This window comes from Phascolarctos cinereus, unplaced genomic scaffold (genome assembly GCF_003287225.1).
Source record: "Phascolarctos cinereus isolate Bilbo 61053 unplaced genomic scaffold, phaCin_HiC Scaffold_4;HRSCAF=312, whole genome shotgun sequence".
NCBI lineage: Eukaryota > Metazoa > Chordata > Mammalia > Diprotodontia > Phascolarctidae > Phascolarctos > Phascolarctos cinereus.
In genome coordinates this window covers 137,224,610-137,252,577 of record NW_027555847.1, presented here as the reverse complement: position 1 = coordinate 137,252,577, position 27,968 = coordinate 137,224,610, and the positions used below count along the sequence as shown (strand labels likewise).

Here is a 27,968-nt window from a genome sequence, read left to right as displayed (position 1 = left end):
CTTTCCTGTTCTCCTTCCTTTATTTCACAACCTGTCATTTCCCTATATCTCTTTGACGGCCCCAGCGCTGGAGATTTCTGTTCCCTTATTGATGCCTGGCTGATTGGCTCAAGCAGCATTGACCTGGTCTTATGGCAAAGACCCTGAGTGACCACCTGCTGTACACCTTGGAGAGCCTGGTGGCCTATGATCTGGAAAGGTTCAAGTTCAAACTGCAGAATGCCAACTTGGATGAGGATAGAGATCGCATTCCCCATGGCAGGCTTCAAAATGCTACTGGGCCAGTGAAGCTTGCTGCCCTTCTGGTCAACTCTTATGGGGAAAAATATGCTGTGAAGCTGACCCTGCAGGTGTTGCGAGCTATCAACCAAAATTTCCTGGTGGAGGAGCTCAGCAAAGCAACTAACCCAGGTAAGTCTGGCAACCATAAGAAGCAGCCTCTTTTTTTTCCCCTTCCAAAATAATACTAATACCTCTTTACATTTGTATTGTGCTTCAAACTTTCAAAGCATCCTTACATGTGTTATCTAGAAGGTAGGAACTGGAAGGGGCCCTGTTTTTAGAATTTAGGAAATAGAGTGTCAGTGTTAGAAGTCCCTGACACACACAAAAAGTTAAGAACTTTTGCTCTAGAACATACATTAGAAGTGGAAGGGAATTTGAAATATGGAACATAGAATATTAGAACTAGGAGGAACCTTAGGATACAGAGCATAGAATATCAGACCTAGAAGGGATCTTATAACATAAACCACAAAATGCCAGAGCCACGAGAGACATGAGTATAGAGACTATAAAACGGCGGAGCTGGAAGGGACTTTATAGAACATTTTATGAAGGAGGAAATCAGTAGAGTATCAAGTTTACAGAACCAATTAGTAAAGCTAGGTCTCCTGAATTCCTAATCCAATATTCTTTGTACTACAGAATGTACCTTATACTAAACTAATAATCCTATTTTATAGATGGTGAAACTAGATATGCAAAGGTGTTCAAAATCAATTGGTTAATAACTAAACCACAATGAAAATGTAACCCTCAAGCCCAGGCTCCTTCCATTAGATCACAGTGCTAGTGATTTCTCTTCATCGCCTCTTGAATTTTGTCTTAGCTGGGTAGTCTTCAAGTGTCCCTCCTTCTCGGGCTGTGTGGAAAGTCTCAGACCATATCATTGTATTTCAGGAAACTCCTACTTTCACTTCCTCTTTGGTTTCTCATTTTCTCCTTTTGTTCCTAAGTACTACCCCAGGGCAGGTGGGTGGCACAGTGCATAAAATTCCAGGCCTGGAATCAGGAAGACTCTTCTTCCTGAATTCAAATCCAGCCTCAGACACTTACTAGCTGTGTGACCCTGAGCAAATCACTTAATCCTATTTGCTTCAGTTTCCTCATCTGTAAAATGAGCTGGAGAAGAAAATGGTAAACCACTCCGATGTCTTTGCCAAGAAAACCCCAAAAAGGGTCACGAAGAGTCAGACATGACTGAATACTACCCTATTGCTCATTAGTACCTTCCCCTTTTTCTGAAAACAACGCATGCTTCAAACAGACATACACATACTCCAAAGCCCAGATAAGGATTCTGTATTTGTTCACCGAGTTTAAAGTTCCCACTCCTAAAGGCTGAATGGCCATCAAAGATAGCTGCAATTTTGTATGACTTTGCCCAACTCTCCACCTCAACCTTCCACTTATCTCAAAAAGATCCTTGGTAGAAACTGCCAGCCTTCTAGCCACCCATTCCATTTATACTGAATCCCATGCTCCCTTCCATCACTGCTGACACCTTGTTATGCTCCAACTTTAGACTACCTCCACTACCTACCTTCTCTACTTTTCCTCGCTTACTTACTGCTGGATGCTGCTAGAGAAAGTTATTCAACTATACCAACTGGATTCACTACAAATTTATGTTATCTATTATTATCTGGCTGCTCATGGCTATATACCAGTCCTTTTATTCTTCCATGTCCATAAGTAGCAGGTTGTCACTGCATTTTACTTGCCTCTTCCCTTGTGTGGACTGGACATCTCCATCACCACAGGAGGGGTTTTCTTCTTGATCCAAGCACAGAAAACTGGAAAGAAGATGGCAAAGGCTCTCCCTCTAACACTATCCCAATTTATCACATTCACACCTCACAGCTATATTACTGACTCATTGTTTAGAGAGATCCTGGTATAATCATTCCCCTGCTTTGGGAAACTGAAGGAAAAAAAAAGAATCAATATTGATTCTGCATTGATCTGGCAAAATAACTCGCTTGCAATTTTCTCTCTGTCCCTTCCATTTGCTCCTTTCTGGCTCCTCTCTGCTATATTTGAGCAAGGAGACACATAGATTAGCAGTGAAGTGGGGGGGGGCCTGGAGCCTGATACTGAGGATATCACAGACAGCACTGTTTCCCTACATGGCTTCTGGTCTCCAGCTCTTCTGTTTTCAGGACACTGCCCACCCCCTCTCTTCTACTGCTGGTGCCAGTGTACTGTAAAATAACTTCAGCTATCCACAATCCCTTTAGCTGGGAGGCTGGTGGTATATAAACCCCCATCCACCAATCCCCAGGTTAGAGCTAATTCCCTAGAGAGACTGAGGAAGAGTGGGGAATGGTGGCAGACCTCTGTGCAAAACCAGTAGGCATCTATTTCCAGTATCCTGATCTCCTTGGCAGTGCTAAAGCAGTTCTTCAGCTCATTGACTGTTATAATCCCTGTAATGGAAACCTTTTCTTTTCTTTTTAAACCACCTATACCACTCTTCCCCTCTCCTTTTACTAGAGGAACTCACTTTTTATTTTATGGGGCAAAGTGAGATTATCCATCATGAACTACCTCTCTCTCCTATTCCACACCTCAGATCCCCTCAACATCATTCCCCATTCTCTTCACTTGTTCAAGTCTTTGAGAAAGCAGTAGGCTTTTTCCTTGCCCTTCTTCTACATGTGCCCTTGATCACATCTCCTGGTTTATCCAGGAATTTGCCCCTTTCGTCAGTTTCCTACCCAGCATCTTAACTGTGTTGGCACTCACTGTTACAGGTCTTCAGTCTAGAAGAGTTTTCAGCTTCCTTCCTAAAAGAAATACAGATCTCTCTCCCTATTCTTTGCTTCCTTTCTTTCCTGTGGAAAATTGGCTTTGTAACCATGATGAAAGGCAGAATGTTATAGAATGTTGTAACTGCAAAGGAGAGAATAAGTGCTAAGAGAAATTTGAGAAGGGAAAATTCCCTTTCAGCTTGGGGAGTCAAGGAAGGGCTTGTGAAGAAGGTGGTACCCAAGTCATACCTTGAAGGTTGAGGATAGGAGTGAGGGCCATTTAAGTAGTTATGATAATAGCTACCCTACTTACCTCACAGGGCAGATAGGAAGACCAAATGAAACAAAGTACATAAAGTACTCTACAAATACAAGGTATTCTCATTCAAAGGAAGTTGTGATTGTGTGTTCAAATACATTGTATCAGAAATTAAGTATTCACAGGACCTGCCCTTCTATAGACTAGAGAGCTCAAATTCAAATAAATGGCGCAACATTGAAATTTGGGTTCTAGTCCCAGCTATTACCACTAATAAAACCTGTGACCTTGGACAGTTCTCTTCTCTTGTCTGGGTGTCACGTTACTTCTTCTATCAAAGCTTTCCAGCTTAAAAGTTGTGTGATTCTGACTCTAACGACGTTGGAGATGAGTGAGTCAGGAGTAGTTGTCTCAGAATTCTTTAATGAATAGGTAAGAATCAATTGACATTATTGTATTGAATGTATATATATGCCAACAAATTTGTTTGGCATTTCTTTTCTTTTTCTTTTTTTTGGAGGCAATTGGGGTTAAGTGACTTGCCCAGAGTCACACAGCTAATAAGTGTCAAGTGTTTGGTCTGAGGCCAGATTTGAACTCAGGTCCTCTTGACTTCAGGGCCGGTACTGTATCTACTCCACCTAGGGTCCCTGTACTTCTTAAAACAAAAGAAAATACTCAACAATGATAATAGATTACATAATAAAGCACTTTAAGTATGGTTTAGTACATACAGGCTGCTAATTATTCTTGGAGTCAGGAAGACCTGGGTTTAAATGCCACATCTGGCACTTTTAACTGCATGACCATGGGCAAGTCATTAAACTTCAGGTAGATCTTAGGTAATTCTCTAAAATATATCTACTAAGTTATAGATGGATTACAATCTGAATTGGTGAAAGGAGTGTTCACACCTTCCAAATCACAGATCCTTATTTAATGTTTACAAAGCACTTCTTTCCTCAGAAAACCCCTGTAAGATAGGTAGTGAAAATATTATTTTTATAATACATATATGATATCTTTTGCTTTTTAGATTACCACAGTTTATCCCAGTATTCCCTTTCTTGTAACAGAGAGCCACCCCATGTAATAAGTAATATTTTTTTAAAGTGGAGGAGGGATGAGACAAAAAAAAATCCAGCAAAACTGATTAATATATGGCAAAAAAAATCTGAAAATAAATGCAATTTACCACACCCATGGACCTCTGCAAAAGAATGAGGTAGCAGTGAAAGTATTATTTTCCCTGTTTTATATATGAGAAAACTGAGATTTCAAGAGGGGTAGTGATTTAACTATGGTAAACTATACAGGTAGGAAGTCAGAGTTGAATTCCAGGTTTTCTGATTCCCACTCTAGTTTCCCCCCCCTTTTTTTAGCTTAATTGAAAGTGTCAGCAAATTGTTTAAAATACTCTAAAAGTCATTTTAACTGAAATTCCTTGCATACCAAAAATTAGTATGCTGATTATAAATTACTTATTAATGGTAGAAAATAAAGCAAATAAATTGAATGTATCTGCAGCCCTGACTTAAAAGTAAAATTTAAACTTCATTTCTCAAAAGCGTTTTATAATTTGGACTTTAGCTAATTTTGACAAGTGGTTCCCTCCCACCTCCTCCCTTCACCCACAAATCTTCATTTTGAATTTATGGGTTTTTAAAGATTTGGTCCAATTTGGCTGTTCTTTCAGAATGTTTGACTCAAGAGTGTGTCACAGAAATCTCGGGAACCTCTGTTTTCTCAAGGGAAACAGTATCTAAGAGCCTGATAATAGAGAATCCAGATGCTGATTTGCAGGACCCAAATGAAGTTGGCACAGCTGGGCTTCAGGTTCCAATTCCATCCATCCAGTCATATCCTGGGCAAGAATGTCAGAAGAAATCCCAGGAGGAATGGGAAACTCAAAGGACTTTAAAGGGCTTTCATCTGACTGAGGGTCAGGAGAGACAAAGAAACCAGACTGTGAATGGACCTCCCAAAAGGACACAGCTAACAGTCTGTACTGTTTCTTCAGGAGACAAAGAACCTTCATCTCCAGAAGCTGCTATGACTTTAGAGGGTGAGAGAGATGGGATTCTAGAAACAACAGTTACCTTAAAGACAATGGAAACTAGAAATCCAGATGCAGCTCTGGTTCCAGAAAGCAGCAGATATGAGCATTCAGAAGTTGCTGTCACCTTAGAGCAAACAGCAAATAGGAATCAAAAGCCCTTTTTCTTGGGAGAGAAAGGAATAGAGAAGCAAGGATGTGGTGCATCTTTGGGAGAGCAAAACCACACAAATGAAAAATCCACTGATAATTGCCAAGTCGCTGGGTCCCAGGAGGAAAAGATACCTGGGAATACAAATACTTCCATGTCTTCAGAAAAGAAAGAACCTATGCATCCTGGAAACCAGTATTTAAAAGAAGCTTGTGAAGGTATTTTTCACAATATTTATTTTTAGCCCCATAAGTACTATAGTGCTATTTTCTCTTAATATCTCTTCATATCCTTAGTGGAATGCTTTGTTAAAAAAAATTCTCTTTTAATGAAATAATCTTATACTTTTAAATTATGCTACTTGAATGATATTCTTTTTTAAATTTTATTAATTTATTTTGATTTATCAGCAATCGCTTCCATATGCTTTTGAGTTGAAAATTTTTCTCCCTCTTCCTCCCCCCCACCCTCCCCAAGATGGCGCACAATCTGATATAGGCTTTACATTTATATTCCTATTAAACATATTTTCACATTAATGAAGTTATAAGTAAAAACTAAAACCAATAGGAGGAACTATCAGAAAGATGAAACAAAACTCAACAGAAGGTAAAAATAAGTGATAGTGATTCGACTTCCATAGTTCTTTCTTTGGATGTGGACCGTATTTTCCTTCCCGAGGCCTGTGGAGATGTCTTAGATCCTTGTAATGCTGGGAAGGGTTCAGTTTAACAATATTAGTCATCATATAACGTGGCTGTTATTGTGTACAAAGTCCTCTTGGTGCTGCTCACTTCACTCAGCATCAAACCATATAAGTCTTTCCAGGTTTTTCTGAAGTCAGCCTGTTCTTCATTTCTTATAGCACAATAGTATTCCATTACATTCATATACTACAGCTTGCTCAGCCATTCCCCAACTGATGGGCATCCTCTCAATTTCCAATTCTTTGCCACCACAAAAAGAGCTGCTATGAATATTTTTGTACATGTGGGTCCTTTTCCCATTTGTTTGATCTCTTTGGGATATAGCCCTAGGAGTGCTATCGCTGGATCAAAGGGTATGCACTGAATGATATTCTTCCTGAAGCCTCTTGGCTCTTAAATTTTAGGCTGAGTCAGAAGCTTGAGTTTTTGTCCTAGCTCTGACTCTGATATTTATTAACTATATAGCAATGGACCATATAACTTTTTCTGTCTTAACCTCAGTCATCTTATTGGTAAAATGAAGGTAATAATACTGGCCTCACAGGATTCTTGGGAGGAAAGTGCTTTGAGAGAATTTTAAAGTGACTCATAAATGTTTTATTGTTGTTGTTGTTATTATTATTGTTAATGTCTTTTAGGACAGGAGTGGGGGAGGGACAATGTAAGAGGTCTTAAAGACAGTGTCTTTCTATTTGGGTCCTAAATGGCTTCCCAGAAATCATGCAGAAACTTAGAAAAGTGAAGAGTCAGGGAAGATGAGAGATCATAAGATTATAATTTCATTATGAGATCCTCATTTAGAGCTGGAAATGACCTTAATGGTCATCTCTCCTTTTTTTTACCAAAGAAGAAATTGAGTCCTGTTAAGGTAAATAGCTTGATGGAGCTCATGTGGGTTGTAAGTGGCAAAACTGGGATTTCAGCCTAAGTCCCCTGACTCCAAATCCAGGTGAGAGTGAAATCCGGGTTACAAGCCTTCAGAAAGCGTTTGGAACTTGATGTAGAAAATATGGAGTTGGATGACTAATGTGAAAATACATTTAATAGGAATGTATATGTAGAGGCTATATCACATTGCACACCATCTTGGGGAGGGGGGGAGAGAAAAATTTGAAACTCCAAAGCATATGGAAGTGATTGTTGAAAACTAAAAATAAATTAATAAAATAAATTAATAAAAAAATTAATAAAATATGGAATTGGGGTGGGGGTGGACAAGGAATCACAAAATCAAAAAAATTGTAGAGCTAGAAGGTCGTGGAGCCCATAACCTATAACCAAACAGTGAACCTCTCTACACCTGAAGACCTCCAGTGCTGGAGGACTAACTGTAGCCCAGTTAGACAACTCAAGTGTTAGGAAACTTGACCTTATGTTAAGCTGAAATTTGCCTCTGAAACTTAACTCCAGTTGGCAGAGCTGTGATCAAAGAATGAGTAGAAACCAAAGAGGTCTAATCCCTTTTCCATATGATAACTCTTCAAGCATTTGAAGAGAGTGATATGTCCCCATTCCAGGTTCTCTTCTCCACAGGAAACAGCCTCCGTTCTATCAGATGGCCCTCCTATGTCATGGTTTCCAGTTTCTTCACCCTGATGATTGCCCTTCTCTAGGCGTACTCCAGTTTTTTTAATGTTCTTCCTAAACCTGTATCCCGACTCCAGAGGTGTCTAATCAGTTTCAGATCTATGACCCTCACTTCCCTCCTTCTGGATGCTATGTTTCTGTTTCTTCAGCTTTTAGTTCACATTTCATATTGTTGATTCATATCGGACATGCTGTCCACTAAAAACCTCAGGTCTTTTTCACATGAACTGTTGTCTAGACATGTCCTTCCCATTCCGTACTTGAGTATATGGGGGCAGTATGCCCCAAATGTAGGCCATCACATTAATTGCTATTAGATTTATTATTTTTAGATTAAGCTTACCATTCTGACCTATTGAAATATTTTAAAATCCCAATCCTGTCATTCAGTATGTTAACTATTCCTCCTAACCATGTATCAAATACAAATATGATAATATCTAGGTGATCTTTATCTTCATTCAAGTCATTGATAAAAATACTGGGTAGAAAAGAATGAAAGACAGGTCCTTGGGCTTTCCCCTAATGAATTTCCTCCATGCTGACATCACTCCATCAATCATCACTCTGAGTCAAGTAATTCTGTTGGTTTCAAATACCTCTAATTGTATCTATCCAGCCCCCATTTCTCCATCTTGTCTATGAAGACATAATGAGAGACATTATCTGGTGCTTTGCTGCAATCTAGGGTATGCTATTTCCATTACATTCTGTTTAGCTATCAATTTGGTAAACCATGTTAAAAATAAAGTCAATTTAGCTTGATGTGATGTGTTCTTAATGAGCCTACACTGAATTTTAGTAACCTTTGCTTCCCATTTTTAATGATACATCCTAGAATCTTACCAGAAATTGAGATCAAGCTCACTAGTTTGATTAATCTAACATCTTTTAAAAATTCAGTTTAACATTTGTCTGTATTGATTTCATAGTACCTCTCCTTCACTCCATGATTTTTCAGACTTCACTTTAAGGCATACATCCATGAGTTCTGTCAGGATGCTATACTGTAGTAAGTCTGGGACTAAGGACTTAAATTCATTGAGGGGAAAGTTGGATACTCTCTTACCATCTTCAATATCGTGTTATACATTTTTGTTCTATATTTCCTAGTCAACATGCAATTTTTTTACTTCTAAAAATTTTATTTGTTTTTAACATTCTTTTCTTTTTCAATTTTGAGTTCCAAATTCTCTCTCTCCCTTCACCCTTCACCTACCCATTGAGAAGGCAAGGAATATTTTATCAATTATACATGTGAAATCATGGAAAACATATTTCCACAAAAAAAGCAAGAAAAATAAAGAAAGTGAGAAAATTATACATCAGTTTTATACTTAGAGCCCATCAGTTGTCTCTCCGGAGGTGGACAGCATTTTTTCCATTATGAATCCTTTGAAATTGTCTTGGATCATTGTATGGATCAAATAGCCAACTGTTTTCACAGTTGATCATCATCACAACATTGCTGTTACTATGCACAATGATCTTCCAGTTCTCACTTCACTTTGCACCAGTTCTTATAGGTCTTGCCGTGTTTGTCTGAAACCACACCCCTTGTCATTTCCCACAGAGCAATAGTACTCCATCACAATCATATGCCACAGTTTTCAACATGCATTTGTTAAGCACTTACCATGTCCCAGGCACTCTGCTAAGTTCTGAGGGTGCAAAGAAGGGCAAAAATAGTCCCTTATCCTTGATTAAAAAAAAAAAAGAAAGAAAATAAGAATTGAAGCTATGTTTTTACATTGTCATCTATTATTGTTTCATCCACTTAAAGTAGCTGACATGTCATTCTTTGATCCTATCCTTTATTTTACTTTAATTTGGATCCAACTTCAGCTTTAAAATCTCCTCTTTTAATTTTGTCTTTAAAATTCAGGACAAGGCTCAGTTCAATTCGGTCTTTAGCATTCTTGACATTTTTAGTGGACCATACATATCATTTGTATTCATCTGGTTACCTACCCTTGCTTTTATCTTCTGTATAGGTCTCTTAAGTTGGTCGATTATTTCACTGTACAACCACACAGTTCTCTTTAGACAACCTCCCCTTCCATCCTCATCAAAATGATTTGCTTGTACAGTCAGAATTTTGTTTTTGAGAATATCCCATCCTTCTTGTGCCAACTTCCCTGGTAGAATTTCAGACCATGAGATCCAATCTATCCTTTTTCTAGACTCCTTGAAACCTAGTCTGCCAAAATATCAGGCACACATTGACTTTTCTTCCTTATCAATCACAAATGCTAAGATAGGATAGTAACTTCTTCCCAAGATTCTGTCATTTTTATTTCAGCAACCAGTTTTTATTGTTCAGAATCAGTTACAGAATAGTTCCTTTCATTGCTTTCTCCATATTTTTGAGAATGAAATAAAATTAAGGCAGGTCAGTAATTTGCAAACTGTTCTGCTTTTGTCCAAAATAAAGCTCTAGAAGATATTTAAATAGGTGAAATTACTCCCACACTACTATATCATACCACCATGTTAGGTTTTTGGTGTTTCCAGAACTTACTGTCTATTTTGTTCTGGTTGGTTGGTGTCTAGTATGCTCCATACTATCACTCTTATTACCATTACCACCTCTAAAGGTGGGGGGGATCCTGATAATGATAATAATACTATCTAGCATTTATATAGCACTTCAGGGTTTGTAAATGCTTTACATGTGTTATTTCATTTGATCCTTACAACAGCCTTGTGAGTTAGGTGCTAGCATCATCTAGTCCAACCTCTTCCTTTCCATAATGATGTCATTTCAATTTCTTTCTCTGCTGATACTTAAATGCTCTTTGTCGTGCTTTCCCCATAAATTACCAGACTTGAGTAATGGTCATCATGTTAGATAATGCTCAGTGGGCTCTAAATTATATCATGGATACATGCCCCAGGAATACAGCTATGTCCTCATTGTTCATGTCAAGCTGATATATGACCACCCTGGCAATAGTCCTCAACTGGGACTATGACAAGTCAGTCATCTCTTCTTCCTGTGACCAGTATTGAATGTCCTCCACAGAGTAACTTACAGATCCTCATTATCATTCCACTGAATATGAGGAGCTACTTCCTCTTCAAGACAACTAGCTCTAGGGGGCAACTAGGTGGCACAGTGGACAGAGCACTGGCCCTGGAATCAGGAGCACCTGAGTCCAAATCTGGCCTCAGACACATAATGCTCAGTAGCTGTGCTTAACCCCAACTGCCTCACCAAAAAAAAAAAAAAAGACAACTAACTCTACCTTCACTATGAGAGCTTCACACCTACAAAATAACTCTGAAATTTCTGTGGTCTTTCCTTCTCTGTGTTGCCTCTTCCACCCTAGAACTTCCTTTCATAAGTTTGTATTCCCTTTTGCTTCTTTAGATTTCTCCCCCTTTTCCTTTCCCCATCAAGGCACTTCCCCCCCAAGAAACATTTAATCATTCCTGATAATCTGAAAAGCAGAGAGAGTCATTTTCTTCTAGGCCTTTCATTTTCTCTTTCAGCAGGAAACAGCTGCATTTGGTGCATAGATATTTTTCTTTCTTTTTTTTGGTTCTGGAAGAAATACCAACATCTTTGAAGCCACTTGAATATTCTCCTTGCCTTCCATGCTTGCTGAAAGTGAAATCCTCAGTTCTTTACCACTCTTGTTGCTAATTCCCATTGTAGACTTCTATAGCAAATATCGTATTTTGCCATGGTAATCCACTATGTTGGGAGGTTCTGTCTCCAGGGTCATCTGAATCAAAGTTTATTTTTTTGTTGTTTATTTTTAATAGCAAGCTTTGCCACTTTTTCCTAGTACTTCACACCTTGCCAGGTGCATTAGACCTACCAACACCTAAATCTAAATAGTAAATATGTTTAGCTGTTGCCTCTGAGAATATATTCTTTATGTAAAAAAAAATATTACTACTGTACCCTGCATTTAGGCACCAATGAATAATTTGCAAGAAATAATTTCATTTATTTAATATTAATCTACAGGCAAGTCATTTCTAACTTAGAGAGATGTCCAAACTAGTATAGACCTCTCTGTCCTCTGACATGACTCTCTGTCCCAAGATTTCAGATAAAATTTATAAGAATTTTGGACAAGAAAAAGATATCTTAAAATGCAGTTTGGGTTAACATTCTAGAATTGAGTAATCAAATCACTATCTTATTCCTCCTGGACCTCACTCCTAGAATTGAACAAAGGGACTTCCTCTTTTTCATTGATACAGTAATCTTTTCTTAATGGAGAAAGTCCACCAAAACATGTACTAGCTGTGTGACCTTGGACAAGTCACTTAACCCTGTTTGCCTCAGTTCCTCATTTATAAAATGAGCTGGAGAAGGAAATAGCAAACTACTCCAGTATCTTTGCCAAGAAAGCCCCAAATGGGATCAAAAAGAGTCAAACATGACTGAAACAACTCAACAGCAACAACCAAAGGGATTTCCCTTAGATGGGTCAGATACCCAGTTACTTCAGAGCTGGAGAAAGCAATGATGTAAATAAGAAAAGAGCTCTTTGTTTAAAGGTTTAGTACCAACCTTAATTTATTTACTTAAAGAACACCCCCCTTTTTTTTCTCAACTCGTCTTCCAAGGGGTTTTTCCTAGGAGTCTGGAAAGGATTTAGAGGGAAAAAAAATGTTTTTAATATTTCTAAAGAAACTCAAAAGGGAGCTTTTAATACACTTTCACAATTACTGATTTGCGCTTCTTACACAATTATTTGAAGCATAATCTGTATTTATTAATTAAAGAATCTCAGTTGTATACCTGCTAATCAATAGCAAAATACAAAATACGGAGTTTTCTGTGTTTTGCTTTTTTGAATGCAGCAAAACAAAAGATGCCAAAGACTCTTATTATTGCTCTAATATGGAATACTGTGTGACATAATAGGATTGGATCATTGTTTCAAATTGAGATGCAGAAAGCACTTTAGTAAGTGGAGATGAGACTCAATATTCAAACATACTTGTTCTCTAGCTAGCCCTTTAATTTCCTGAACAGTAGTCAGACAGCTTTGCAGATTAGTAATGCTCCCTGGGATCAAGGTAATCCAATTGAAAGGCAATTGGAACTTCATTCTGCTGCTCAGCTGGCCACTAGATAGTCGGATCTCCTTAGTCATAACTATTCCAGAAGAGAGATTCTGAATCTATATACTGATTCTTCTAGTATAGTTCTAACTCTCATCCAAAGAGTATATTTGCTATTTGTTGAATTCAATGTATCTTACAAAGGATTACAACTAGCTCCCCGTCTCAGAATTTTGTATACATTGTAAATAGATGATTGTAAAGGTCAGAAAATCCACTAATTTCCTATGCCATGCCTGGCGTTATTCTAGGACCAATTACTGTGAATCAACAAGACTCCCTTGGGGATTTGCAAACTTCCAAGGGTCCCTAAGTTAGGCCTCAGATTCTCTTCATGGGACCAGAGAAGGTACACTATTAGTGGCTGTACTCCCAAACTGAAATTCTCCAGTCATAACCTCATGGCTATAGGTCAGAAGAATTCTTGCTTCCTTGAACAGCCCAGCCAGCCTTGTTGAGTGAGGTCACAATATATGATCCATAGCTGGTCAATCAAGAAATTCTGGACCTTAGAGCATTGCTCCATCCCATCCGAATATTCCTGTCCATCAGACAATCTCATTAACTAATGAGGAGAGGAGAGTTCTCATGTGGTTTTCCTACTCAAATTTCAGTAGCTCCTTATCTACTCCAGGATCAAATATAAAAACCCTCTGTTTGGTGTTCAGAGCTCTTCATAACCTGGGCCCTTCCTACCTTTTCAGTCTTGTTATGACTTACCTCCAAGTAATCTGCAAACTACTTGGCTCTCTTGGCCTTCTTGAGGTTCTTCGGACTAGTCACTCTATCTCTCATTTCCAGGCATTTTCCCTGGCTGTCATCCATATTTGGAACTCTCCACTTTCATCTCTGCCTCCTGGCTCCCTTGGCTTCAATCAAGCCCTATCTTCTATAAGAAGCCTTTCTTAATACCCTTAATGCTGGTGCCTTCTCTCTGTTGATTATCTCTAATTTACTCTGTATGTATCTCATTTGTAAATAGTTTTTCCAATACTGTCCCCCCTGTGAGACTGTTAGTTTTTTGAGAGCTGGGACTGTTTATTGCCTTTCTCTGTCGCTCTACTGTTTTTGGCACAGTGCCTGGCACATAGCAGGTGTTTAATTAGATGTTTATTAACTGACGACTGGCACATTTCCCAAACTGTCCTACAGCTGATTCAGTTAGGCTCCTGTCATAATAATAGTGACTTTTCTAATTATACCAATTGGTCACCTCTTTCTGGGCCTTTATATACATTCATGTATACATTATATACATATACAGACTGAAATTTCACTGCTAGTTTTATCCAGAATTGTCCAATTAAAATTGGATTACCTCTCTTTGGCGGTAAAGACACTCAGGTACTAGTCAGTTCTAATCAAGTCATATAAATGAGACAGCTATAGTCTTAGAGCAATAAAAATGTTGGGAAGCAATGTCAAAGAAATGGTCATTTTAAAATCACTACTAGTAAAGCAATATTATCTTCTTTCCTAACTTAAAGTCCATAATAACATATTGAAATGATCCTTTTCTCAGAACAAGAGAACCAAGAACCCTGGCTGTATGAATTACATTACAAAATTCGATGCTGTCATTATGAGGAACAGTATGCTCATCAATGTTAACAATTTATTTATCAAACACTATATGGCAAAAGCTCTCTTAGTAAGAACAATTAATTCCATGAAGTAATTACTATCCAAAGTACTAATTATGTAAAATATGGTAATTGGTTCCAACCAAATGGAAATATGCAGTGTGAATTTGAAATAATGTGATCATTTCATGAGATTCATTATTCACATTAATCAAACCAAGCTGTATAGACATTTTTATGTGTCAGTGTGCACATTTAACAAATACCTTCTTAAAGAATATACTTCTGGCCCCTGGGGTAGGAAGTATCAATAACTGCAGCCAGCTGTTCCACACAATATATTTTACGTTCCCAGTTAAAGCTTTCACAGTTAAAATTAAAGTTCATTACATTCCCAGTTAGTTCTTTCCAGAAAGACATTCTTTAGGAATTGACGTATAGCATTTTGTCCTAGAGATAATAAACCTTCTGTCAGAAGATACCATTTCTGTGTTCTAGAATGGTACATTTTCCTCTTTGGATAAGTGAAAGGTTATTAGTGTAGTCGTCCTGCTCCTTTGTATCCAACTCTATAAAAGGGAATATTAATTTACACTGGGATATGCATGAACTCAGTAATGAAGATCTTGACTTTGAGCAGCTGTTTGGTGGTTAACAGCAATCTGATTGCAAAAGTTTTTCAAGAGTTTTCATTGTGACTGCCCTACAGTAGTGCAACTTCAAATTCATCCTGAAAACATATATACTATGACATGAACATGTTCATCATTATAGCATTTACTCTTTTGAATAAAATCAACTTATATGAAACAAAAGAAAAAGATCATTATGTATGCTTCTTTCTTTCTTAATAGCTAGCATTTATATAGTCTTTTTGAGGTGTTAAAAACACTTTATTCTCACAACAATCTTGAGAAGTAGATGCCACTATTATTACCCATATTTCATAGATAAAGATACTGAGGCTTAGAATAATTAAGTATTGACAGGCTCGCAGTGCTAGTAAGCTCCTGTAGCCAGATCTATACTTAGTCTCTAAGTCCAGGGTTCTATCTACTGAGCCACCCATATACCTCTTTGTTTCAGTCTGAATTCCCAGTGAGTGAGGCAAATACAATAACGGTTGAGCTTTTGGAAAAAAATTCAACCTTTTTTTTCAACCAAAATTTGTACTGCAGCAACGATACCAATTTACACCAACTCTCCTCTTTGCTCAAATGTACTACGCCAGTCACTGGGGCAAAGTATAGCTCATTTCTAGAGACTGGCTAATAGAAACCAAAAAGTAGAGGACTTTAGAACATGGTGAAAAAGGATGACATTTCAAGTCAGACAACCTGGGTTCAAATCCTGGGGTTTTTTTGTTTTTTACTATCTGTTTGACTTTGGACAAGTCTCTTCATTAACCTCTTTGGCCCTAAGCGCCTCATCTATAAAATGAAGTTGGCCTAGATCAGGGATTCTTAACCTGGGGTTAAATATTTTGATTATTGCATTTGAATATAGTTGGTCTCCTTTGTAATTTTGCATTTTATTTTATGAATTTTAAAATATTATTCTGAGAAGAGTTCTATAGGCCTCACCAGATTGCTAAAAGGGTCCATAACACAAAAGTGTTTAAGAACCTCTGATAGATGATCTCTAAAGGTATTTTCTAGTTCCAAATCCATGATTCTATGAACACAGATTATGGAATGTTAGAGCTAGGAAAAAACTTAAGGAGAAAAACAACAGTCCCTCTAGCCCCTGAGTCTGCTTCTTTCAGATGAGCTGACACTGAACAGGACACCCATCAAAGGCTTCAACATGCTGAGGATCACAGGAGCTCCTGTCAGAGCAGTGTCCCTGAGGAGAATGCAGGAGTCATGTTCTATATGTCAGGATACAGTGGGAAAACCATCGAGAAATTTCTGTAGCCACCACATCAAATATCATCACAACGTTGGGTATAATGTCTGTCTCAAATGCCAGGCCATGTTTCCTAAGAATTTCCAACACAGCAAGAGCCTAGGAAACATACCCACTGACTTCCAGGAGCCAATGCTAAGACCTTGTTCCACCCCTTGGTGTGAACACCACCCAAAGCAGCTCCAACTGCTGTTCTGCAAAGATCATGGAAAAACCATTTGTCTCAACTGCAGTATGTCCCTGGAGCACAAAGGTCACCGAATACTGTCCATAGAGGAGGCTGCTCAGAGCTACAAGGTAGGAGCCTCTAGAAGGCTGTATCTCCTTCCACACAGCTAGCTGGGTCCTGGACACCCACTAGATGGACATTTGTGGGGTGAATTGTGTATAGGAGGTGGATAGTCATCCTCTCTTTTCTGCAACCACTCTGGAAAAGGGCCTAATATTCCATTTAGTGTCTGAATAGAGCTGACCCTCAGCAAATTTGGGGAATGGGTCAAGCTTGTCTTTGGTGCTCTCCCACCTTCCTTTTTTTATGTTTATTTTATTTTTTAAAAATTAATGAGCATTTGTTTTGTCTCTCTATTTCCCTTCCTCCACTGGAAAAAAAAGAAAAAATTCTTGATCAAGATCTGTGATTTGATCCACCATTCTTTAGGATAAGTTATTTAGTCTCCAATTATTAATTGTTTCTTCAGACTCTTAAAAAATCTCATTTTTTACTTATCAAGCATTTATTTTGCCTTCTTCCTACCCTGAAAAAAACTCTTGTCACAAATATACATCCCATACTGACCATGTCCAAAAAATGTGTCTTATTTTATTCTGCTTATTAGTCTATTATTTCTCTGTTGGGAGATAGATAGCATTCCTCATTATTAGTTTTCTGGGATCAGTGCTGATTATTACATTGATCAGAGTTCTTAAGTCTTTCAAAATGATTTATCAACATTTTTGTTACATAACTCATTTTCCTGATTTTGTTGACTTTACTCTGCATCATTTCATATGACTTCCCAGGTTTCTCTGAAACCACCCCTTTCATTATTTCTTATAGAACAATAGTATTCTGTTACATTAATATATTACTTTCCCTTTAGAATCACAGAACATAGAATGTTCCAAACTGGAAGGGAATTTACAATGAGGAACGTAGAATGTTACAATTAGAAGGGACCTTAGAACTTAGAATATTAGAACACAGAATGTTAACATTAGAATGGAACGTAGAATTCCTTTAGTACAGCCGTGTGACTATATATTTGAGGAAAATGAAGCCCAGAGAAGATAACTGATTTGCCCATGGTCAGTAAGCTAATGAGTAGTAGAACCAGTACCAAATTCTAGGTCCCCTAACTTTTAGCCCAAGGCTCATCCTATTACATCATATTTTTTCTCTCTCTTTCTCTTTATTTTTGTGGCTATTCTGTTGCAACCATCTCCTAACTTCCCCATAGCCACCTAAGATCACATGGTTTGGACACCCCCATACATATCTACAAGTGTCACATTCTCCAAACCTATTCTCCCTTAAAAACTCTGATACTTCCCCATTCCTAATTAAAAGACTAGATGGCTATCTCTAAGAAATCAATTAGAAAAGATTGATGAAATTTCTACTACATGTTTAGCACAGTGGGATATGTAAGAAAAATATGGGATATAGTCTTTTCCCTCATGGAACTCACAGTTTTAATCAGAAGACAAAAGTAATAAGAACAACACAGGACAGTCTCTTAATCAAATGCCAAATTGTATAAATGTAGAGACTATAAGTGTGCTAGACCAGAAAACAGAGAAGAGAAGGTCAGGGCGTGTAGATTTACTTGAGGTGGTAAATAGAGCTAAGATTTACATGAGTAGATAGTGTTGTGGTGGAGAGGGAACGACATCCTATGCCTTAGCAGTAAAGCAAGCAAGGACACAGAGATGGGGATGAGTATTACCAGTGCTGAGGACAGTGAGGAGACCCATCTGACTGCAACAGGATATATTGAGAAGCAGCGGTCAATCAGGTTGGGCACGCTTATGGCAACTATATGAATACAGCTATATAACATGCTTTACACAAATAAAGACAGATCTAAATAACTGGAGAAATATCAATTGCTCATGGGTAGGCTGAGCCAATAGAAGAAAAATGACAATACTGATGTAATTAATTTACTTATTCAATGCTATACTAATCAAACTACCAAAGGATTACTTTATAGAGATAGAAAAAAATTATAATGAAACTTATCTGGAGAAACAAAAGATCAAAAATCTAAAGGGAGATAAGGAAAAAATGGGAAAGAAGGGGGCCTAACAGTACCAGATCTTAAACTATATTCTACAAATCAGCAGTCATCAAATCAATTTATACTGGTTAAGAAATAGAGAGGTTAATCAGTGGAAAATATCAGGAGCATAATATATAAAAGCAAATAAACAAATAGCCTAGTGTTTGATATATGCAAAGATCCTAGCTATTGGGGCAGGAACCCACTATTCACCAAAAACTATTGGGAAAATTGGAAAGCAGTCTGGCAGAAACTAGGTATAGACCAATTATCTCATCTCACGTGCCAGCATAAATTCCAAATGGATAATGACTTAGACATGAAGGGAGATATCATAGAGAAGCAAAAAGGAAATAATCTGTCAGATCTATGAATACAAGAATTCATGACCAAATAAGAAATAAAGAAGGACGCAGAAGATAAAATGGACATTTTGATTACATAAAATTAAAAGATTTTTGCACAAATAAAGCCAAAGCAGCTAAAATTAGAACAGACTGGGCCTCAATTATAAATTATAAGAGGTCTTAAAAGACAGGCATAGAAGTTTAGATATGATGAATAAGCAGTGGGGAACATGAGATGAACTAATCCACACTCAGGCCCTAATGACTTGGTGTGCCACTCTTCCCTTGGCCAGCAAGGCCTAAGAACAAAGCAGTGACACTAATTGGGTGTCAGAACAAGTTGTAGGGGCAGGTTGTTTGCAGTAAGAGCCTTCTGGCTGCCCCTTAAATCATACCCTATAGGTGGCTGCCCACACTTCCTCTACCTAAGACCACCTCTTCCCACAGATAATTGAACAAATGCCCTTTTCCCTTTTAGGGTAGATCTGTCCTGGATATATGGGACCTTTGAGGAATCCCCTCTGGGATCTTTGAAAGTCTATATCATATTCTCAAGGGCTCATCTAGATGAAATGGATTTGAATTCAAGTACTCCTGCCTTCAGGGCTGGTGCTCTATCCACTGCGCCATGTAGCTGCCTCCATCCCTGGATATTTCTTAGAAATATCCATCCCTGGATATTTCTTAGAAAAGAACTTGAGTTTTCAGTGTGGTCCAGCGTGGAGGCAGAGGAATGAACAGGAAAAGTGTTTCCTGATTGTTACTAATGTACCACGGTTTTTTTCCCAGTTCATACAACCTCTTAACACAACTTCTCCTTACTTCTTAAAACATACTTTAAAAAAACTGAATCCTTATTATTCTTGAGTCTTCTTCTTCCCAGGCCCTATCTCCCTCAGGAAGACATAGTGGCAAAAAAGCTAGATTTTGAAGCAAGAGGAGCTGGAATCTGATTCTGACTCTGCTAACTAAGGTCTATGTGACCATGGGCAAGTCACTTAACCTTCCTGGGCCTGTTTCCTTCTATGAAAAATAAGGGGCCTGTACCAGATAACCTGCAAGGTCCCTTTCTAACCTACCATCCTTTGTTTTGACTCCTAGGCCTTCATCCTGTTCCTTCCTATAAGAACTTTTGTCCTTATCTTTATCACTCATGGTCATTACCACTCTTTCTACTTCCCTATCATGGCACATGTTTTGTCCTAGGGCACTCGGGCCTAGTAGGTCTTGGGTCATTGTGGACTTGAGAGACTTAACTGTTGCCCCACTAATACATTATATGAAATGCTTGCTTTGGCATTGATTTGCTAAGAGCCTCACATATTGAAGGTATGTCCCTATCCCTGCTCATTTAAGTGGCACTTACATTGCAACTGAGTTAAAGAGTGAGTCCTTTATTCTGATCCTTGACATTGTAAACAATTTAAATCAGGAACAAATTCAGAGCCGTCTGGAGCATCTTAAGAAAATAAGAGAAACAGCTGAAGAGAAGAAATCACAAGGAAATGAGATGATGGCAACCTTCCTGGTAAGGCCAGTGATGTTCTGTAAATACTTCTCTCTGGGGAACTACAAGAAGAGAAGTTTGCTGTTGGATCTCAGAGTAAGACTAGGGCCTGAGCCCTCCTGAGACTCCTTCCTGAATACCAGGGAAACAGAGAGAGCTTAGAAATTTAAATAGCTTTCATTCGTGGTCAAGAAGGGTGGGGAAAACTGCTAAAAAGTGGTTGCTTTTCCTTTTACAGTTTTGCTTCCACATCTTGGGGGGTGGGGACACGGTGTCCCCGCAATCTGGGAAATCCATATAAAATTTTTTAGCCCTCCCTTTGTACCAGAGGAAAAGTCTGAATTTTTTCTTTTTCTTTTATAGGGTATTTACAATATCTTATTGTAAATTTTGGGTTAAGTATTTGGTCATAGACTCTTATCATCCGTTGGCCTTGGAGTGTCATCTGTGGCTTCTGAAGGACTCCCCCAAAATTCCCGTTTAGTTTCTTATGCCGACTCATAATATGTCAAAACCTCAAGAGGGAAAGTCTCAATGTGGAAGGAATTACTGTATATTATCATCAAGTGGACAGATCATTCAGAAAAGTGGAGTAAGCCATGAGAACTCTGTTCCTTAATCGCCAGGAAGTTCATGGTGTCACCGCACCTGTGTGGTCTTCCCTAGCTTTACCCAGGAGACTTCCTATAGCTATAGGGAAGGCAATGGAAGAACTTAGACCCCACCCCCACCCCCATAGTTATAGCATATACACATAGAAGGTGTTCCAATAAATATTTAACAGTTGGCCCTTTGAAAAAGAAATATACACATAACACAAGTTTAACCTGCATTTTTCACATTTTCTCTATTATTTTCTTAAGTCTACATAACCAACAAAATATTAAATCAAGCCCTAATTTATAGTATTTGTTGATTTCTGAGCTGTAAATGCTCACACTGAAAATGAGCTAGCTCCAGTAACCACTATATATTTTGTTTTGCTTTTTCATTTTATTTTTCAATTAACAAGCATTTTTTTCCTCTCCCTCTCAGACCCACCTCCACTTAAGAAGGAAAAAAATCCACCAAAATCCTTGTAACAAATATGTGTAGTCAAGTAAAACAAATTCCCATATCATCCATGTCCAAAAGGACCCTGAGGGAAGAGACAGAACCACCCTCAGGCCTATTCTGATGAATGGGAATTCTCAGCACATATCCAGAGTTCCTGTAACCTTTATGGGCTTCCACTAAACCACAGTGATGGGAAAATGAATCCAGTGGCCATCCTCACAGTGAAAGCTTCAAGTGGGTAACGTACCTGAGCTATTCCTAACATGTTTGACTCCCTGTCCTCCTAATCCTGTTGCCCCCAGAGCAAGACAGAAACTCAGAAGGAGCAGATTATGTCCCGACTAACACAGCTGCATCAGTTTCTAGAGGAACAAGAGCAACTCTTCCTGGCCTGGTTGGAAGAACTATCCAGAACCATCTTCAGGAGCAAGGAAGAATACATCACTAAAATATCCCAGGAAATCTCCCTTCTTGAAGAACTGATGGGGGAGCTGGAAGAAAAACAGAAACAGCCAGCATGGGAACTCTTGCAGGTGAAACGAGTGACCCCTTGCATAGAGAAGGGCCCTATCAGAATGGGAGTCCAGTGTGCTCCATCATTCCGATGTATGCTATGCTCAAGCCAGGGTGTCAGCATCCTAGGCTTGTTCTGTGCCCCTGAGTCCCTGCCCTGTCCAGTGCCCCCTTAGCTTGTGGGTGGAGAAAAGCTCAGCATACCTGTGCCACTTGACAAGTTCTGGTAAAACTCTTGAGTGGCTTTAGTTGTCTGTAAGACTCCATGGGAGCTCAGATCATTTTCCAGGCATTTCCTAACACATTAAGATCTCTTTAAAGAAGGGGGTCATAAGGCCCAGGTAGAACTGGTTATTCAACATGACCTCCTCTTTCCCATTTTATTAACAACTTATACTCATATGGCCGTTTAAAATTTTGTATTCAATCTGACAGAAACTTCAGGGAACCAACCAACTTTTGTTTTTGTTGTTTGTTTTTTGGAGGGGGGGTAGGGGCCCAAGGGCCATCAAATTTTTGGCAAATCCTTTGCCAATTTCTCTATGTTCCAGCTAATGTCTAAGGTTAGATTAATGTCAGGCATAATCTGTCAAATGTTCAGTGTAAATAAAAGTTCATAAATGTCTTTGCTCTTAGTCCTATTGACCCAATGGATTGACTTTCCTGGATCAATCAGGAAAGACACAATTGCGAAATTGAAGAGGTATCCACAGTTCATGGGGACACTTTGGTTTACACTGAACCAAATTTTCTCCAGCTAATGTTAGACTTTTTTGCTTGTTGTTAACATTAGCTATAACACACATACATCTTGGTCTAAATATAGGCTAATCCTCTTCTCTCTCTAAAATTAGATCTAAGGAGGATCTAAGGGAAAAAAATGTAGATATACATTATAAAATAACAGTTAATTCAGGACCCACGCAGGTTTTACACAAAATGGAGGATGGAAAGTATGGCCTGTATCTGAGGTAAAATGATACATATCAAGACGTTTTTCTGCCTCTGGGGAAGTTGTACCATGGAATACAATGGTCTTAAGCTGTCTGAAATGGCAGCAACCTTGGTCATGGCTTCTACAGCCCAATACACACAGGGCTCACTCTATTCTATTTGAATTGAACTGTCAGGAATTAGGACCCTGAATGGGTTTCCCTCAAGGGTTGTTAAAGTCAAAGAGGAGGGCTAGGTTTAAATTTTTTTTTTAGTATAAACCTGCTGCAACTTTTATGGCAAAGCAGTGGGAGAGGTCGAAGGCATTAGTGGTAGGTGTGGGAACTGAATAATCCCATCCTGTAGCTGAGCATGTCAAATCAAGACTTTACTAAGAGTAAGGAGTAGCTCCAGAGCAAGACTGACAAACTGTTTCCCCTTTTCTCTTCTAGGACATCAGAGTCACCCTGATGAGGTAATTAAACAGGTCACAAAACACACACACACACACACACACACACATACACACACACACACAATGCTGAGAAGAGCATTTAGAAGGCCCAGCTCCTCAGTCTCTGTAACATAGAACCTTCTCTTCTGGATCCCAATTGCTTTGGGAGTTTTTTTATATTCCCTTCTTTCCAAATGGGTAGGTATTTCCTTGAACCTCCAGTTTGATCTAAATTGTTCCTCCCAGGGGAAGTGAGGTGACTGGCTCAGGAAAGGAGACCACACCATCTGTCCATGACAGGTTTCCCTCTGGGATTATTGGAAGCAGTACCCTTTCTAATCAGTTTCTTGGTCTCAGGATAGTTCTTAGGGACAGATACTCTTCATCTAGCTACGTCCTTCCTAATCTATGGAGGCCTGGAGGCCCAACAACCACAGTCCTGATCCTGGTGCATCAGTAGTTCATTCCTCAAACATTCATGAAATGTGTTAGTACAGAATTGGGAGTTGAGAAAATAGAAGGATAAATAAGATATGATTGCTGCCTTCAGGGAACTTCCCATCTAATAGTGGAGATTAAACATGTATACAATCAACTACACAAATTAAAATCTGATAAGAACACAGGAGAAGTAGCAAGTATTGTTAGATCAGGAAAGATGACTTCTGAGAGCATCAGGGAAGGTTTTATAGAGTAGGTGATTTTTGAACTGGATCTTGAAAGATGGATAGGATGCTTAGAGGGGAAGATCCCTAGGAACTTGGGCCTGATAAGACAGGGAAAAGCCATTGATAAGCTGGGGAAGGTCCACAGGAATTCAGCCATGATAATCAAGAGCATCAAGTTCATAACACATGCAATTCCACTGAAGGAACTTGGCGTGTTTAACTTGGAGAGAAGATTGGAGTTGAGAGTAGGGGATAATGGTAGCTGTTTTAAGGCATTTGTAGGGCTGTCATGTGGAATATAGATTAATATTAACCTAATAATATTAATAATAATAATAATATTAATATGATAATTAATGTGGAATAGAGATTCAATTGGGCCCTGGAGTGCAGAAGTTGGAGCAATGGGTAGAAGTTACAAAGAGGCACATTTAAGTTGGACATAAAGAAAAACTTTTCAACAAAGAGAGCTGTCCAAGTTTGGAAAGGCTGCAACTGGAGGTGGTGCATTTCCCTCGCTGAAGCTCTTCCAGCAAAAGGAGAATGATCACTTATTGGACATGTTGTCAAAGGGATTTGGTGGGGGGTTGGACTGTGTGGCTGATGAGATCCTTTTCAAACTGCTGTTGTGTTAATTCTTGATTATAAGATTAGAATTTGTGGAGGATGAATGGAGTTCAAGGACTTGGGGGCTGATCAGGAAAGGTAGGATTTTCCTAAGAGACTGGGAAGATTATTTCCCTTTCTCTGAGGATCCCCATCTAGAAAGAAGAGAGTCCTCTAATAAAGATTAGAATGAGGCCAAAAGGTAATGTGGCCTAGTGTCCCAGGTGCATTGAGAAGTAGCACTGGTCTGAATCCCTATGTAGCGGTCAACTGGGAGTTTCCTTGGCCTCCACTTCTATAGGAAATCTATGAAGTGAGACCACAGCTTCCTCCCAGCACTGCCTTCACTATGACATTCACCATTTTTTTTGTTGTCTGTTGTATCTGTAGGGCAGAATGGGTGACCCTCCCTAAGAAGTTGGCTGTGTCTCCTGAGTTGAAAGAGAAAATCCACATTCTTTTCTGGAAATCAGAGTGTGTGCAGAAGAGCATGAAGAGGTTCATAGGTTTGTATATAAAATTGTTTGATATTTAGAGAAATTGGAAACAGATCATAGCCATCTCATCCCTGGATCAGACAGCAGAATTCAGTATCTTTATCTTGGTCCCTTTTTTTCTTCCATCTTTTAACAACACTATTAATTTCCACCTGAAATCTCCCTTGCAAGGCGTCATAAAAACTCATCTCGTTTCCTTTTTCTCCTAGAGAGTCTGCAGTCGGAAATGGAAACATTCAAAAGTGAGTGTCTGGGTCTGCTTACCCAAGGAGGGAGGGGATAGTTTTATATTGTTCCAGGAATGCTAATTTCTCTGAGTTATCTAGAGAGAGAAACTGAGGGAAAAAAGACTATTTCCTGGCAGAAATCCCCCAAAGCTCACCTGTATGAACCTCTCTTTTTGTTCCCCTTTGGCTATGTTGCTACTAGTTGGTAGACTTGGAGTTTCCTAAATAAACCACACATATTTTCAACGTATCATCCTGACCTTGAGCCATCAATGTCTTCCTCCTAATTTCTTTGGTTAAGTTCTATGAGTTTTCTTTTCTTTTCTTTTCTTTTCTTGCTAAGCAGTGGGGTTAAGTGACTAGCCCAGGGTCACACACCTAGTAAGTGTTATGTGTCTGAGGCCACATTTGAACTCAGGTCCTCCTGAATCCAGGGCCAGTGCTCTATCCACTGCGCCACCTAGCTGCCCCAGGTTCTATGAGTTTTCCCCCAATACCTTTATAATTTGATAAAACCTGATAATATTCTTTCTGCTTTTCCAAAGCTTTCCCTCCTTTAGCTTGTTTCCCCTCTAGGCCTAGATCAAGAGTCAGGCTAAATTTGGGGAAGAATAAAGCATATATCAATTGTAGGGATTTATGAAAATCCCAAGAACCCACTATCCTGGGGAGATTCCTAAAATTCAGAGGTCAAAACAGAGTTACATCTTAGCTTATACACTCAGATTCTTTCTCATCTTTTTTGTCTGTTCAGTTTTACAGCTGAGAGAAGTCCAATTACATACAGGTAAGTGGCTAAGATCAGAGATCTTCAGAGCAGCAGCAAACCTAACTCACGGTCCCCTTGTTCTTTACTGTGAGGCTTCAGAAGAACAGATACCAGTTCCAGAGGCTGGAAAAGGCATATATGTATTTTAGACAAAGTTTAAAAATTCATATATGGTCCCTGTACTAACACAGTAATCTGTCCACTAAATTCTCTGAGCCTATACTACAATACATGTAACTACACAAAATATATACCTGTGGGCCATGAAGAAAAGAATTTTCTAATATATATATATACATATGGATATATGTATATACACATACACAGTATATGTGTATCATATATTTATATAAAATTGTTCCACATGTTCCTTTATATATTATTGTATCCTGGGGAGCTGCCAACTTTGCCTCCCCTAGTCTTACCTTTGCCCAAAACTTATTGGGTAGGAAATAGAGATACCATTAACTTCTCATTGGTTATTTGGATTTTCATTGTAGCTAACGTGACTCTGGACCCAGAAACAGCTCATCCCAAACTTATCATATCTGATGATCAGAAAAGTGTGAGACTTGGGAAGAAATGTCAAAAGTTGCCTAATGGCCCACAAAGATTTGATAATTCTGTCATCGTTCTGGGATCTCCAAGTTTTGTCTCAGGGAAATGGTATTGGCAGGTAGACGTGGGAGACAAGACTATGTGGACATTGGGAGTCTGCAAAAATTCTGTGAACAGGAAGGGGAGCACGGCCTTTTCACCAGGAAATGGATATTGGTTGGTAATGATGACGAAAAAAGAATGAGTATAGTGCCTCCACCATTCCACCAACTCCTATTTCTTTAGGGGAGCCCCCCAGATGTGTGGGAATTTTCCTAGACTATGAAGCTGAAGATATTTCCTTTTACAATGTGACTGCCAAATCCCACATCTATACGTTCCCTTTCTCTGGTTCTTCCTCTGAGCCTCTCCGACCTGTCTTCAGCCCTGGTATGCATGACAAAGGCAAAAACACAGATCCTCTGACCATCTGTCCAGGGAGTATATAGAATTAAAGAAGTTTAGTATCCATGCTATTGAATATGAACCTACTCTGGAGATCTCATGCTCTCTATAACATTTTATGCTTCATTTATGGAGTAAACAAACATGTCTTACTTTTTATTATAGTTATCATTGTGCTTGCTTTTAACCCTTCTACTAGACTATAAACTCTTTGCAGGCAGGAACTCTGTCATATTCATCTTTGTATTCCCTATAGAACTGTGAATAAAGACGTGTAAATAGTAGTTGCTAAATAAATGTTTGTTGAATGAATGACCAGCCTCAGTTTCTTCTGACAGGGACCTAGCTGTAATAATAAAAAAAAAATTTGGAGTTGTTTGAATAATAAAGATTATAATTAGTGGAACAGATTAGGAATGCAACATATGAAAGCCAACAAACTAGTAGGTTAATATTTGATAAAAACCCAAAGACCCTAACTACTGAGGTAAGAACTCACTATTTGACCAAAACTGCTGGAAAAACTGGATAATCAGGTAGCAGAAATTAGATTTAGACCAACACTTTATACCATATACCAAGATAAGTTCCAAATGGATTATATAACCTAAATATAAAAAATCACATCATAAATAGATTAGAGGAACACGGGAAACATGACCTTTCAGAGCTATGCAAAGGAGAAGAATTAGCCAAGAGATAAAGATCATAGAAGATAAAATGGACAATTTTG

General features: G+C 38.6%; 1 protein-coding gene across 1 annotated transcript; it reads left to right on the top strand.

The window, feature by feature from the left end:
* The first annotated feature begins 32 nt into the window (after window positions 1-32).
* Window positions 33-27,547, top strand: MEFV (MEFV innate immunity regulator, pyrin). The gene is given in 11 exon segments (XM_020995655.2): window positions 33-411; window positions 4,991-5,719; window positions 16,232-16,671; window positions 20,436-20,531; window positions 21,869-22,099; window positions 23,465-23,487; window positions 25,131-25,246; window positions 25,447-25,479; window positions 26,219-26,251; window positions 26,734-27,023; window positions 27,025-27,547. Coding segments are annotated over 11 exon segments (2,526 nt in total). The 5' UTR covers window positions 33-131; the 3' UTR covers window positions 27,280-27,547.
* The last annotated feature ends 421 nt before the right edge of the window (window positions 27,548-27,968 follow it).